Source organism: Natrix helvetica, assembly GCF_964273705.1.
Source record: "Natrix helvetica genome assembly, chromosome: 2".
Classification (NCBI taxonomy): domain Eukaryota; kingdom Metazoa; phylum Chordata; class Lepidosauria; order Squamata; family Natricidae; genus Natrix; species Natrix helvetica.
This window is the reverse complement of record NC_138552.1, coordinates 119,781,646-119,798,153: the sequence shown is the minus strand read 5'-3', so window position 1 is coordinate 119,798,153 and position 16,508 is coordinate 119,781,646. Positions and strand designations below refer to the sequence as shown.

Sequence of the window (16,508 nt, the reverse complement as noted above, 5' to 3'; positions counted from 1 at the left end):
GTTGCTCGAAATTAAAACTTTGACATTTAAGTAGTTCAGGTTATGTAAGCTGGCTTAAAGATTGTTAATAGTTAGGGTTGTTTCAGCCGTTCCGCCTTTACTGCCCCGGCTATCAGCAAGTAGTTAGCTTTCGTTTTCTGTAGGTTTTCAGCTATAAATCAACGCCATTTTGAATCCTTTGTTCTAAGCCCACGCCTCTCGAACTCAGCAGTAGCGTTCTTTTTAAAGATTCCCCCCCCCCAATTAAGACTTAAAATACTTGCAAAAGTCTTGCTTCCTTCTTGAGATGTTGAGATGTTGAGATGATAAGGCTGTTCCCGGCGACTGGCTCTGCTAATTAGCAGAGGTTATCAAAAAGGCAGGAGAATACAACAACTGCGAAGGGGGGCAAACCTCGTCGGACTCCAGAGGCTATAAATCCTCCTGGAGGGTACACGAGGGCTCAACCCAGCAGCTGAATCTCTCCCTCATAAATTCCAAGAATTTAAGAGTGTCCGAGGTGTTAAAGATCGTAAAAAAACACCTCTAACTGTCTCTTGATCTGACAGGCTCAAAAAAAGCCTGCCATCGGCACCAGGAACAACCCGGAAGCCCCCGATAGCAGAGTTTCAAAGATGCAACGAACGAGCATTGTGTATAATTGGTCTAACGTTGACTGACCAACAGTTAGTTTATATTCGTGGGGAGAATTCTGCAGAAAGATGTTGGGAGAATTTGAAGAAGATATATGTACGTGACACTTTAGGTGCACATATACATCTTACCCGCAAACTGTTTAGGACACGTCTTCTGAAGGGTGGAGATACGTTAGCTCATTTAAACTTTATAAAAGGAGTTTTCCAAGAGCTACATGACAAAGAACTTATTTTCTCAGAATTACATCAAATTTACATCATTCTGTCATCACTGGATGAGAGTAAAGGTGTGTCTTATACTCCAAAAAATACGGTATGTTGGTATAAAACCAAAACAAATAGGTTGCTCTACTCGCAATCTCAATTTTCAGAATTGCACTTGCAGCAAAAACCAGGCAGAGACTTACAAGCACATGTGCACAGGCTAAAGGCCTCTACTTGCTAGGGTCAGTCACCATACATAATTCACAATCCCCTCTCCTCTGAATCAAGGCCATTGATTTAGGGTTTTAGGCTAGTTTCTTAGGCAAAAACCAGGAGACTATAAGTTCTAGTCCTGCCTTGGGTATCTCTTAGCCCAAATCACCTCACAGGATCAATGTGGGGCAAATAGGAGAAGTGTTAGGTATGTTCATCATCTTGAATTACTTGTTTTAATAAATAATAAAGATGGGATAAAAAATTAATAATCGAATTCCATCTAAATCAGAAGACAATCTTATATAGTTTAGGGGAATGTATTTTGCATGTCTCTCTTAGGAATTACCTATCTCAAATTTCTTACTAAGTAAGTATATTACTGGGAGCATGTATAACAAAAACTCTGGAGTCTACTTTTCATCATAAATAAATCTGAAGCCTCATAAGCAGTCCAGCAAGCAAATTAGTCAAACAGATAATGGACCTACAATAGGTATATCAAGCTCTGTTGAAGCCATTAAGGGTTGGGGGGGTATTCAGTCTCTACAATCACAGTAGTTCCAGATTTACTGGAAAAGATAACATAAGGCAGGGGTGTCAAACTCGTGACCTGCAGGCTGATGTGTCACACGCTGGCCATGCCCACCCCCAGTTTAGCAAACTAGGGAAAAATCGCTATACATCATGTGATGACAACTTGATGCGAGTTTGGCACCCCTGTCATAAGGGAATTGGCGTACTTAAGATTTCTCAGGCCAGTGAATTTAGGCCCACCAAAGCAACAATTTCTCATTCACTCTGCTAGGGAAATAAGATTTACAGTATGTATTATTTTAGAAGCAAATATCTCATAAAACTTACAGCTTTTAAAAAGTTGTACTTGTTTTTTTGCAAGATGAAAAGAAGTAAGTGAACAAGAAAAGATGGAAGCAAAATGAATTTATGGATATTTGAATGGGATGAGGAGAGACCAGAGAAGCGTAGGCAGGCAGAGAAAACAGGGAAGGTTGGGAGGGTTGAAGGGATAGCAAGTGGAGCAGTGTAACATTGGGGCAGAGCAGAAGGAGAAATCAGCATTGGGTAAAGCTGAGGTTTTGAGGATGGAGTGGCAGGTAAGGATGAGAGGGCATTGCCATGAAACAGATGTTTTAATGCTGGGTATTTCTACTTATGTGAGCAATAGTACTAGGGGATTCTTCTGGTAAACCAACATTACCTAAAATACTTGGGTTGTTTAAGCTCATATTTTAATTAACTTTTATTTTGGAGATGAAACTTTTATTTTAATATTGATGTGTTAATACATGCAAACTGGTTGTGCAAGTGAATAAGAAACACCTGTCTTGAGCTGGTGAATTTCTAGAAAATTTAGAAATGTGCAGCTAGTGCTTTCAATTAAGGCTTCACAATGAATTTTATTTCTTTTATAGGGTCTCTGACACTACTATAAATGAACTAGTTACAGAAGCAATGTCTGGAATTTTGAGGCAGATTGCATCTGTTGTAATAAATGAAGAAAGGGAAAGATTTGAAGAAGAAAAACGTCAGGCTGAAAAAGAGAAGTAACTTTAACATTTGTTCCGACACAGTTTAAAGTTTTCAGTGTGTACAAATTGCAGTACTACAATATATTGCAGTATTGTGTTCTCTGAGCCATCAGATGTGATGATAAAGGGAGAGATTCATTCAATTAGACATGGAAAGATATATAACAATGACTGTTGGGAGAGCACCTCTAGAGTTAGGTTTGCCTGAATCTGTTACAGTAACCATTCACCATGCACTTTGTTAGTTATTAATTTGGATACTGTATACATATGTAGATCAGTTAATATGTAGAACCCCTTCGTACTCTGGGGAATCTGGCTGCTAATGGTAAGAGTAGATTGCATGCTGTCATGTTCCCTCTTATATATTGCTCAATTGTGTGAGAATTATTTAAACATCACTAGTGTTGAGCAATAGATTGCATACAGATTGTTCCTGATCCAACTCAAGACAGACAGACAGACAATGCAACATAACCAAAGGATATAACTTAAATAGAACAAACTTAGTATTGTATCTTAGTAATGTTTCTATAAGTTATACTTAATACTTTATTTATAAGGCAGCTATTTTTTTTATTGAGAAACTGTTATTAAGGTAAGTACCTGAAATTTTATTAACACATAATGATTGGATTTCATTCCATCATCATCTTAGGCAAAAAAGGGAAAAAGAAGAGAGAATACAAATGTTAAGCAAATCATTGGGTGCAGAACTGATGGAAGAAGTAATAAAGCAAGAAATACTAGAAATTTCAGTTAAGGAGCTAAAGTACGTGAGTTGCAGAACCATGTTCTTTGCTGACTGTTATGCCTTTATCATTATTAGTTTTATTATACTTCTTTTTTGCTGTCTTTCTGCCACTTTATAATCCGTCATTTTTCTTACTGTGGATGTTTCTAATACTCTGGCTCCAGTAATGAAATGTGTAACTGTTTCCAAGCAGCTAGTTGCACTTTTATTTCTTTTCTCAGAACTGTGTATTGTGTTCTATGCATCTTCGGCTATTTGTCTCTAAGTGAGCATCTAAGTAAATAAATTTCTTTTTTCTGTTTAGGACTTTCCCTGTTTGCAATAACATAATGATTTAGGCTTTTAAATAAAAGATAGTTATTACTATAACCGCTTATAAGAAACAGAGAATTTTCCTAACCTTGATTTCAACAGTTTCCCCTTGCAAAGTTGTTCAGAAGCAGGGATGCATTGGGAACTGTGGAGGAGAAAGAGCTCTTTTCTGTTTTCTTCTCACACAGTCACTGTTTATAAACCGGAATATTTTTTATAATGCAGCAATAATAAATAATTTCTTTTTATTTTACAAATGATAATTTAGTTCAACTTAGATGTCCCTTTCTTAATTCAGTTTGTTCAGGCTTGTTTCTTCAATTTTGCAGAACTAGAAACATGATACTTTATATGCAGTGATCAATAATTTCCATTTAAACTATACTGCAGTTCTTATCAACAGTGTTATTAATTTATATGACATAACATTTGCTTTTAAACAATTATTGAATTGTTCTTTGAAATGAAATAATCTCCGAGGTGGGGTGTGGGAGGAGTCACTGAATGGTATCGTTACAGCCCAATTGCCTGGAGACTGAGGTAAATCTGAGGACACTCCCTCTGTTCCTCCTTGTGACTCCCCAGATTAACCTCAGTCTTCAGCCTAACAGGAGCTATTCAGTGACTCTCGTCCGACTTCCGGCAGCCGAAGGAGACGGACGCATGCGTCTGCCTTTTCGCTGCTCCGGTGGGCTCCCCTGAAGTCTAGGGGGAGCACAGGGTGCCTTGGAGGGGCGCCCTGCCATAGGGGGGGGCTCGCTGGGACCCCCTGGAACGGCGGCGGCCACTGGGGGGTCTCCAGCCTTGCCCCAGGAGCCAGGGAGCGTAGGGAGCGCACGGAATGCCACCGCGTGCTTCTCTGAACGCAGCCTGGAAGGAAATAATTAATTGGAACGAAACAGCTGAAGAGTGGTGAGCTGAGGGGTCTCCCCAGGTCTTTTACTATTCTTACACTTTTGACTGTTTTGCAGTTTTCCTTTTGGGACTTTGTTTCAACTTCTGGAGGAGCTTAGATTGGAGGGGGGGGGGGAAATTCCACCCCCCTTGGAAAAGCGGCACTTGAAAAATCTTTCCCTTTTATGGGGGAGAGAGAAAGTTTGAAAACTACTTTCACTTCCCTTAAATAATGGGGGGGGGATTTTTTTCTTGGCTACAATTGTGAGAGAAAGGATGGCTGAACTGATTCTTCTCTAAACTATCTATGGGAACTTTGACTTTGTTGTTTCCTGACCACCTGTACCGGCTGAGCCAATATGGCCAACTTCCTCCTTCTTCTTTGTCTTTGTGAATAAGACTCCTCCCTTGGAAAACCTTATGGCTTTCAACTAATATCCACCCCAGAGACTTCCAGGAGCCTCTTCAAGTACGTTACTCTCCTGGATTTGGAATATTTTGACCCACCTATTTGCTCTAGTTCTCTACTAGAGGACTTATTCTCCTTTGGACTTGTTTGCTTGGTGATCCCTACCGGTTGTGCTCTCCTACAGACGCCATCTCTTTGTACAGAATAACAACTATCTCTGAGCCTCATGATGGGTCCAAAGAAATTACCGCCTGGTAAGGCCTCATCGGCCCCAACATCTTCCATGTCCAGCCCCGCTCACCAGTCACAACTGGGATCTTTTCTACAACCTAAAGCCTCTGAAGAGAGTGCAAAGGACTTGTCTACTCAACAGATGCTTCAAATCATCTTAAAGGGACAGGACGAAATTAAAAAACAACTGCAGGACTTAAATGACCAGCTCAGAGAGACGAATCAGCAAACCACACGGAATGAACAGAGGATAGGTGTGCTGGAGGAGGGGGCGGTTGGGATGTGAGACGAGATGAAGACAATCCAAAGGGGGAATGCAGAATTTGGAAATCAGATGTTAAAAATGGAATTTGAAAGGATGTCTTTTTTTCTTAGGTTCCAAAACTTGCCAGAAATTGAGAACGAAGATCTTAAGGAGATTATGACCACAATACTAGCAGAATATATTAATAGAGATAAACAACAGCTTTGGTGGGACATTGATCTGATCTATAGGGTTAATTCTGCCTATGCAAGAACACACAATGTTCCAAGGGAAGTTCATGTCAAATTTCTTAGAAAAACTACAAGAGATGAGGTTCTAGGAGCTCAAAGGGGAGGACCATTAAAATATAAAGATAAAGAAATAACCATCTTAAACAGATCCGAAAGAAAGTAAGAGATAATAGAAGGAAATATTCCTTCTTAGCAAAAAAATTATATAATAATGGGGTTTGGTTCAGGTGGCTGTTTCCAGACGGCATGTTGATTTTTTGGGAGGGCAGCAGAATTAAAATCAACACAGTAGTGGAAGCAGAGGCTTTCACTAAAAAACACAGTGCTCTCTTAGGTGAAATGGGGGATGTTACACAAGAAACAAAGGAGGGAGGGGCTGAGGCTCAGCCGGTGGACGGGAGGGAGGACGCAACAACTAGAGGACTCAGATCACAAAAGTGATTTGGAACACTATTGCAATTGTTGCTACAATGTATTTTCATGGAAGTGATACAAAACAAATGATTGAAACATACTGATGATTTGTGTTAAACTTAAAATTGCTAATACTTATGTAAATGTTGATATTTTTCTATCTTCGTTTGTAAAAGTTGCAAGACCTGGGGGGGCTTCTCCCCCCCCGCACAATGTAGCTGTCAAAATGTTTTATAACTCTATAACCCCTTTTCCTTGTAAAATTTTTTAAAAATAATAAAAAATGTGAACAATAAAAAAAGGAGCTATTCAGTGACTCTCCAGGAATTCTTGATCTAGTTTTTTTTTCCGATTTTTAGTTCTTTGTAGGATTTTTAGCTGCCCTTTTTCCTTTTTGGCTCTCCTACCTCGTTCGTGCCCTTTTTTTGTTGACTTCTACGCACGAACCGCACTTGTTGCAGCCTTCAGGCCCCGTACCACAAGTCCCCGGTAGAAGGGGGGGGAAGCTGAGCTGTGCGAGCCGCTGCCACCCACAGAAGCAAGAATCCACGAGGAACCGACAGCGAGAGGAGGAAGGAGCGGTTCAATTGGAACCGCCCCAGGCACTCGGACCACATGATCGGCAATCGCCATTTTCAATTCCAGGGCGCACGCGAAGAGCACCAAGGCGACTGTTACCAGTTGCTGCAGCTCTCCAGCACCGAAGGCGAAGAAGATCGTCGGGTCTGAGCTCCGGCCGGCCATCCAGGGAGGGCCCAGCGCAAGGCGGTGCAGAGGCCCCTGATCGACTCGCAGGTCGGCGAGGGGGCTGAGGAGAGCACGGATCCGAGGGAGCGCCGGATCCACGAGGTACAGAAGTGCAGCAGAGGTAGAGAGAGCGAGAGAGGGGATTTGCCTAAACCGTGAGTACTGCGATGGCGGATTCCACGAGGAGCAAGGGAGCCGCAGCTCTCAGTTCTCCAGGGGGCTCAGACCCAGGCGAGGATACCTCTCGGGAGGTAGGCTCGAGACCCAGGGGAGATCCCTTCCCAGGAAGGCCCCATCCAAGTCCTCTAGGAGGGGGAAGCCTAGGCAGGAGGCCCCTTTTTCCCAGGAGGCTGGTAGGAGGACTAGGGATTGCATCAGTCCCTCCCCAGCTAGGTCTCGGTCCCCCCTCAGGCCCCGACCCTAATAGAGGAGCCTGGCTCACCAGGCCCAGGGAGGCACTCTAGGGAGGGCAGTCCCTTGTCCCCTCCTCTTTCACCATCGCGCACTCCGAGGGCAAGGGGGAACCCTTTTGGCCGTAGGGCAGTGGGTTCCCCCAGGCAGCACTTGGCTGCTCTGGCCCCGGAACCCAGGGACAACAGGGAACCTCCAACCCTTTCATCTGCCTACCCAGAGCTGCCTGACAGTTTCCAGACTGTGTTGGTCAGAGCCATTGCAGATGGCATCGCCTTGGGCATGCAACTTCAAGCCCAGGCATCCAGGCACCGGTCTACCCGTGGGGCTCCATGGGACCACTCAGCCATACCAGAGGCTCCAGGCCCCAGGGAACCCAGAGCCTCCTCCCCTTCCACTGGGCTTGGATTCGGAGGGGGAGGAACAAAAGGATTTGGGGTTTTCAGAGGATGTGGAACCCTCAGCTCCAGAGGCCCCCACCATGGCAGGATTATTCCCCCCTGCGTTACTCAGTTCCTGCTGCGCAAGGCCAGGGCCATAGCAGACCTGGACCCCCCTCCGGCTTCCAGCCAGAACCCCACTCCTAGCACTAGGGGGGGGGAAGAAGAAGCAGGGCCCCTTCCACAGGACCCAGGTAGAGAAGGAGGAGATCCCCACCCCAGACCTCTTCCTGGAGGTTCCCAATGTTGGGGTGTGAATTCCGCCCTGTAAATCAACGATGTATGGACCGTGGAATTTCCTTGTAGTATACTTTTGAAATAAGCAAAATAAACCCGAGGCATAATCTAAGAAAAAAACATTTTAATTGTAAAGAAAGTAAAAATACAAACTTACTAAGCTAATTGATTACATCTTGGCAGAGCCCCTTGTCTGCCTGGCATACAGACAAAGGAAGAAAGGAAAGAAGGTATGTGATGTAATGACATGCGCAGTAAATCATTGCTGATAAGAGACAGTTCATGCTGCCATATAACTCAGAATGTAGGCACAGCTGGCAAACCAAATAAACGCAGTGACACCCAAGTCCCAGTGGGCTAAGTCAGGTTCCTTCCCCACTCCAGGGAGTAACGACCGTAGGTTTTATAACCTCAATGCATCTTTCACACAAGCCTTGCAGGTTCCTCCCGTGGATGCCCCTGTGGCAGCCTTGGCCTCTGCCTCCACTGTGGTAACAGGAGATGTCTCCAGCTGCCTGAAGGCAGAGGACAGGAGAGCAGAGCTGGTCATGCGTAGGACCTTCCAGGCTGTCTCATGGGCGATCAAGGCGGCGGCGGCCACATCCTTCTTTAACAGATCCACTCTCTTATGGCTGGAGCAGATCTGGGACAGGACACCAGCATCAGATGTAAGGCTGCAGCAGGACATCGCAAAGCTGATGGCGGCAACCCAGTTCTCGGCAGACGCTACCCTGGGTGTGGTAAAGTATTCCTCCAGGGCCTTGTTGTCCTCAGTACCGTCTAGACGTCTCCTATGGCTTTGTCACAGGCAGGCCGAGTTGTGAGCAAAGTGGCCCCTGGTGGAGGCGGAGTATAAAGGCGACAAACTATTTGGACCCGTGTTGGACCCCATCCTCATTGAGAATAAAAACAAAAGGAAGGTCTTCCCTTCCACCACCAGATGTACAGACCACCAGACAGCACCGTACACCAGGAGAGCCTCCTACCGACCACCGGAGCAGGACACCCAGCCTCATAGGTACTCTGCTCCTAGGTACTCTAAACAGGGGGACAGACAGTTCTCCAGGGACAGGTATAGACCCCAGCAGGCCGGCAAGCGCCCCTTTCAAGGGGGCAGCGGCCGTTCCTTCCGCAGGGGCAAATGATTTGAGAGCAAATCACCCCATCGGCGGTCGTCTCTCCTTTGCAGACCGCTGGGAGGGCCTCACCTCGGATGCCTGGGTCCTCCAGACCATCACATCGGGACTTCACCTGGAGTTCCGTTCCCTACCCCCCAGTAGATTCCGCACCTTTTCCTCCTCCAAGAACCCGGTCAAGTGCGCACTTATGCGCGAGGCCATTCTCCATCTCCTGGAGATTCGTGCCATAGAGCCCGTTCCGGAGGAGGAGAAGGGATCAGGATTCTACTCTCACTTGTTCCTAGTCCCTAAGAGTTCGGGGGGGGGGCATTCTAGAGCTCAAACTCCTGAATTCTAGGATTGTCTACCAGAAATTTAAGATGGCTTCTCTCAAGTCCATCTTAGACGGGGTAAGGCAAGGGAATTTCCTGGCCTCCATTGACCTTACGGAGGCCTATCTCCACATTATGATCGCCCATGACCACCGCAAGTTCCTCAGGTTGTCATACCGGGGCGCCCATTACCAGTACAGAGCCCTTCCCTTCGGGTTGGCCTCTGCCCCCAGAACCTTCGCCAAGGTGTTGGCTGCGGCTGTGGCCCACCTCCGTTCCTTCCTGATTCGCCTTCACTGCTACCTTGATGGCATCTTAGTCTTAGCCCCCTCGGCTCCCCCGCGCAGAGTGATCTCAGTACCACCATTAGTACCTTATCTTCCCTGGGTTCTCGATTAATTTTGAGAAGAGCCACCTGGCTCCCTTCACTAGGCTCCAACACCTGGGTACCATCATTGATTCAGTGGAGGGCAGGGTTTTTCTATCTCAGGAGCGCAGGGACAGCATCGTGGAGTTGGTTCAGGAGATTCGCAGGCTTCGATCTGTTCCTGTAGCTCTTCTCTCCAGGCTCCTTGGGAAGTTCATATCCTGCATTGGGATCGTCCCCTGGGCTCGGCTTCACGCCAGGGACCTGCAGTGGTTCCTCCTCCCCCACCAGAGGAGTGGGACACCCGACGCAAGCTTCTAGGTCCTAGTGACCCCTCAGGTACTGCTCTCCCTTCGCTGGTGGAGGTCCCCGTCCCTGGCCAAGGGGTCTCTTTTCAGGGAGCCGGACAGGCTGGTCCTCACCACGGATGCAAGCCTGTTCGGATGGGGGGCTCACTTGCAGTCCCAGTTGGCCCAGGGCCGGTGGACACCGATGGAGCTGCAGAAGAACATCAACTGGCTGGAGCTCAGGGCAATCCACCTACCCCTCCGCTGGTTCAAACAGACGGTCACTGGGAATCACGTCTTGGTCCTGATGGACAACGTAGCAGCAAAGGTCCACGTCAACAAGCAGGGAGGCACACACTCCGTGGCCCTACGAGACGAGGCAAAGCGCCTGGGGTGCTGGGCAGAGCGGAACCTCCTATCGATCAGAGCGGAGCACATCTCCGGAGTAGAAAACCAACAGGCGGAATGGCTCAGCAGGGAGACGGTAGACTACGGGGAGTGGCAACCTCATCCCAGCATTTTCGCACAGATCTGCCAGAGCTTCGGCCATCCGACAGTGGATCTCTTCGCCTCTCCGTCGAACTCTCAGGTTCCGAGCTTCATATCTCGGTTCCCAACCCGGGGGACAGTGGACATCGATTCCCCCCGCTGCAGATGGCCGGCAGGCCTTCTGTACACCTCCCCTCCCCCTCATTCCCGGAGTCGTGCGGAAGCTAGTGGTAGAGAGGGCAGAGATCATCCTAGTAGCCCTCACTGGCCACGGTGGACCTGGTTCGCGGACCTGGTGGAGCTGTCGGTCCAGTCTCCTTGGCAGATTCCACAGGGTGAACTGGAGCTGTGCCAGGGGAGTCTGATCCACCCAGACCCGGAGTAGCTCAATCTGACCGCTTGGCGCTTGAGCGGGAGCAATTGAGGCTGGCTCAGATCTCCTCTAAAGTTATCTCCACTACTGAGGCTTCCAGGAGGAGATCCATCACCCGCATTTACAATGCGACATGGACGGCCTCCGCCACCTGGTGCCAGACCAAGCAGGTAGAACCTTCGACAGCTTCTGTCCCTCAGGTACTGGGCTTCCTCCAAGAAGGGCTGGATAAAGGTTTGGCTCACAACACCCTACGCAGACAGGTATCTGCTCTAGCAACTATACTCCAGTGGGAGGGCTCCCAGCCCCTGTCCCAGGTCCCAGTCATTAAAAGATTCCTCAAAGGGGCGGCAACCTCCGGCCTCTGGTGGTCCACAGGTTCCCCTCCTGGGACCTACCCACGGTCCTCCAGGCTCTCCTGGAGCCGCCCTTTGAACCACTTAGGGAGGTCAGCCTTCAATTCCTCACATTCAAGGTGATCTTCCTTGTGGCAATCATCTCAGCCAGACGGGTGTCTGAGCTTAACGCTCTGTCCTCTAGGGCTGACCTCTGCACCTTTCACAACAACAGAGTTATCCTCAGGCTTGACCCGGCCTTTATGCCCAAGGTCAATTCCCCCTTCCACAGGAGGCAGGAGGTTATCCTCCCGGACTTCTGTCCTCACCCCTCCTCCGAGAGGGAGAAGTCCTGGCACCGCCTAGACGTAAGAAGGGCTCTGCACATCTATCTCAAGCGCACAGCCCCCTTCAGACGATCAGAGGCCCTCTTTGTCTCCTTCCATCCCGCTTCCAGGGGCGCCAAGGTCTCCCCTACCACCATCAATAGGTGGATTAGGTTAGCCATTTCCAAGGCTTACGAGCCCGAGGGCTTCCTGTTCCACAGGGCATCACAGTGCATTCCACTAGGAGCATGGCCGCTTTAGCGGCCCGGGTCAAGCCTGAGGGTAACTCTGTTATTGTGAAAGGTACAGAGGTCAGCCCTAGAGGACAGAGCGTTAAGCTCGGACACCCGTCTGGCTGAGGTGATCGCCACAAGGTAGATCACCTTGAGTGTGAGGAATTGAAGGCTGACTTCCCTAAGTGGACATCTGCAGGGCTGCTGCCTGGTCCTCCATCGAGGACATCTGCAGGGCTGCCGCCTGGTCCTCCCCTTCACCCTTCATCAGGCACTACTGGCTAGATATCTACGCCTCGGCCGAAGCATCCTTCGGGAGGAGGCTCCTTCAGAGGACCCCGGACACTCGGTCTACTCAGGCCCAGTGATCCCTCCAATGGACATCTAGCTTTGGTATGTCCCGTTCAGTGACTCCTCTCACACCCCACCTTGGAGACTGTGTTGGTCCTACCTGAACTGCATGTCTCGAGGGTGCTTTGGGAGCAGTTACTTCCCGCCCTTAAGGCGCCAGCGCCGGGCCTGAGTGGACAACACAAAACATCCAGGTTCCAGGAAGGGAAGCTGCTGGTGTTTCTCTATCTCTTCCCTTCCAGGTTGTCTTCTTCCAAACCATCAGTTAATCTGGGGAGTCACAAGGAGAAACAGAGAGAGTGTCCTCAGATTTACCTCAGTCTCCAGGCAATTGGGCTGTAACAATACCATTCAGTGATTGCTCCCACACCACCCTCGAGACATGCAGTTCAGGTAAGACCAACTGACATTCTAATCATCTGTTGTATGACAGAAAGCCAGAAGTGCTATAATCTATCTTGAGATATCTGTTAAATTAATTTATTATATCTTAGGTGTGCTGTGGAGATAGATCAAAAGGCACGCATCGTCCGGTGTTCACAGGAAATCTGTGCTGAAATGGTGGACGCATTTTTGGAGAATGAAATTTTCCAAAATTCTAAGGAGACCCTGCAAGAACTTCAGTGCTTTTGCAAATACTTACAAAGGTATGTCAAGTATATTAAAGTTGGCTCTTAAGAAGCTTAATTTTTCTCTTACTTGTATCACATTTCTTCCACTAGTAAGCTTAGGGTAAGATGTGTAAAATCTTTTCATTATTCTTGCAATTTTATTTTACATAATTACACCACAAAACTTGTCTCTTAAGTTTTAAATCATTGAAGTACTTCTCTTGCAAATTCTCCTGTGATTTCTAATTGTCATTTATAGTTTACATATCATAATGTGTTTGCCTGGTCTGCTCTGAATTTATAGTGGCAATGCTGGTAAAATTAGCTACTCTTACTTTTGCCTAACAAGTCCATCCAAGATAAACTTTTAAATGGGATTGGGGCTAAATCCAAAGATGAAACTATATGCAGTCTGGTTGGAGAGAAAAAAGCATTCATTCTCTCTCTATAGCTGTCCATCTCATGCAGGTGACTCTTTAAGGTGACTAAAATAGGAAGGCAACAAGAAAGACACATATTGGGGGCTAGCTGCCAGGACAAATGGCTGCTTGAATGGAAAGTAGCAGGTTTAAAGATAAATATGACAAAGACTAAAATGCTGGTTAAAAATATGACATCCAAATTGAAAGAGGAGTTAATGAAGAAATTGGGTATCCAAATTGTTAAAAAAGTGAAATAGGTGTACACTTATCTGTGAGGTGTGCGTTCATCAAAGAAGACAACTATACTAATCTGACCAACAAAACTAAGAAAGACCTAGAAAGGTGGAAAAACCTACAATTGTCCCTGATGGGTAGGATCGCAGTCATAAAAATGAATGCACTACCAAAATTTCTTTTCCTATTTCAGAATATTCCAATTAAATTAGAAAAAGGTTTTCTTAAGGATTTGAATCAATTGGTTTCGAAATTTATTTGGCAGGGAAGAAAACCAAGAATAAAACTCAAAGCCATGCAAGATACTAAGGAAAAAGGAGGATTTGGAGTACCATATTGGGAACTTTATTATATTGCAGCCACCCTAACATGGTTAAAAGAATGGATAATGTTGAGAAATAAAAGATTACTCAAATTGGAAGGTCATAACCTCCAAGCAGTATGGCATGTCTTCCTGTGGTATGAAAAAGGATCTGCACATAAATATTTCAGTAGACATTATATCAGACAGTCCCTACTATTAATATGGAGCAAAATTAAACACAACCACTATACCGAAACACCCATTTGGCTATCTATGATGGAAGCATATATACACCCAAATTTAATTAATATGGAAAATATTGTTACATATAAAGAGTTATTGAACAGACAGGGGGAGATTAAAACTAGATTAGAATTGGCATCACAAGGGGTACAAGTAGAATGGTGGTCTTATTTACAGATACAATCAAGGTTTGCACAGGACAGGAAGATGGAAGGTATTGCTAAAGATTACACAGTGTTAGATAAACTTTTGATAGAGACAGAAAACAAGTTACTCAAAGTGCTGTATAGATTTTTATTGGAATATAAACTCGAGGAAGAACATGTCAAAGAAACTATGGTCACCTGGGCGAACATTTTTGGTTATAATGTGGAATTGGTTAAGTGGGAAAAACTTTGGATACTTAATCAGAAACTAACATTGGCTATGGCGTATAAAGAAAATCTTTATAAGATGTTCTACAGACGGCATCTCCCCCCAGCACGGCTCTCCAAAATTTTTAAAAATCTGGCCGCAAATTGTTGGAAATGTAAAAAAACACCAGGCACTTTTTATCATATGTGGTGGACATGCAATGAGGCCAAAAGATATTGGAAAATGATTCAATCATGGTTGGAACAAATGGTGGGAGACCAAATATTGTTTAAACCAGAAATTTTTCTTCTAGGCATAATACCGGAGGGGTTTAAGAAAAATGTACTCTATCTAATTATACATGTACTAACTGCGGCATGCATTACTTTTGCGCAGTATTGGAAAAAAAAAATACACCATCAGAGCTAGATATAATCAGAAAAGTGTTGGCCTATGCGGAATCAGATAGGCTCACTCCTGAACTTAAAAATAAAGGGGAATCAGAATATTTTGAAATCTGGAACAGATTTTATGATTGGTATAAGACAAGGTGACAAGACTGGAACAAACTGTATATATGTGTGTGATTGGACAGAAGGATAGATAATGCACTAAGTAGGCTAATAGTTAATGGTTGAGACTAATGGTGTATAATGTGAATGTATGGTCACTTCGACTCTGTGGTACTGCATTGTTTTAAATGTAAAAATAATAAAAATATATTTCAAAAAAAGAAAGAAAGACAGACACATATCACTTCTCTTTTTTAAACTATAAGGCAAGTGAGCAATTGAATGAAGAGTACATATAATTGCTATGTTCTATAGAGCGAGCTGTATAGCCTTTTCTTCCTTCTCTTAGGGCAGAAAACATTTGCTTCTCCACTAAAACTGGTTGTAATCTGGTATCAAGCAGATAAAATACAATTGAAAGGATAGTTCTAGCAAGTTGTGTATTTTGGCAGTCAATGAACCTTACTTGTACATTCTCTTGAAGGTGGAAAGAAGCTGTTTTGGCCCGAAAGAAATTGAAACGACAGATGAGAGCGTTCCCAGCAGCACCATGTTATGTAGACCCAAAAGATAAATTGAAAGCCCTTTCACCCTCTGCAGAGTGTCCAATTGCCAGGGAGCATCTAATTAAAAGAATTGTGAACTTGGGACATGCCGGGACTCTTGGTACCGCCTGCCTGCAGTAAGTACTGTCTCCATATACATGAAAGACCAGCATGTAGCAGTTACCTCTTTCCTCCCCATGCTATGGTGGTATCAGGATGATGATATGTCCAACATGGTGTTATCATGAGCTGTGGTGGCACAGTGGTTAGAGTGCAGTACTACAGGCTACTTCTGCTGACTGCCGGCTGCCTGCAATTTGGCAGTTCAAATCTCACCAGGCTCAACATTGACTCAGCTTTCCATCCTTTTGCGAATTGAATAAAATGAGGACCCAGATTGTTGGGGGCAATAGGCTGACTCTTTAAACTGCTTAGAGGGTTGTAAAGTACTATAAAGCGGTATATAATAAGTGCTACTGCTATTGCTATCATGCAAATGATACAACATCATTCCCACTCCCACTTCTCACAATGCTTTGTATGTTATCCTGAGGAATCGGCACATTTTTTTTCTCTGATCACTTCCCTTGTCTTTCTATATTGGAGGATATATGCTGCAGAGAATTAGGGCCAGTCATTTCTGATGCATCTACATCAAGCATTTTTCTTGCTGCTTGTGTAAACGCTTTGAGATCCAAACCAACAATGTGTCATTTATAGGGCAGCCTGTCTGGGGAGACCTGTGGTTTGAGATGGGAGGAGCAGGATATTTCCTCTGCTATTCTTCCAATATCCTTTCCCTATACATTTCTCCTCATTCTTCAGTTGCACTTTCTGTAACTTTTAAGGAGGTCTCAGAGTGATACCGTATTTTTTGGAGTATAAGACTCCAAATAAGGGGCTGGGGAGGGGAATGAGCTACTCCTTAACCTAGATTTGGATTTGGATTTATTAGATTTATATGCCGCCCTTCTCCCAAGGACTCAGGGCGGCGTACAGCATTAAAAAACACATAGTACAAAAGTTAAAAGGAAATTAGAAACAGTCCAAAAAACAAACCCAATTTATATAACACTCACATTTTAAAAATTAAATAAAATTAACAGGCCAGGCCGGCTTGCTGGAA

General features: G+C 45.3%; 1 protein-coding gene across 1 annotated transcript in view; it reads left to right on the top strand.

The window, feature by feature from the left end:
• MCM3AP (minichromosome maintenance complex component 3 associated protein) overlaps positions 1–16,508 on the top strand; it is a 146,491-nt gene that overhangs the window by 64,241 nt on the left and 65,742 nt on the right. The window contains exons 15-18 of the mRNA XM_081944009.1: positions 2,486–2,617; positions 3,261–3,374; positions 12,652–12,804; positions 15,322–15,519. Coding sequence (XP_081800135.1) covers positions 2,486–2,617; positions 3,261–3,374; positions 12,652–12,804; positions 15,322–15,519 — 597 coding nt within the window. The remainder of the gene's footprint in view (positions 1–2,485; positions 2,618–3,260; positions 3,375–12,651; positions 12,805–15,321; positions 15,520–16,508) is intronic.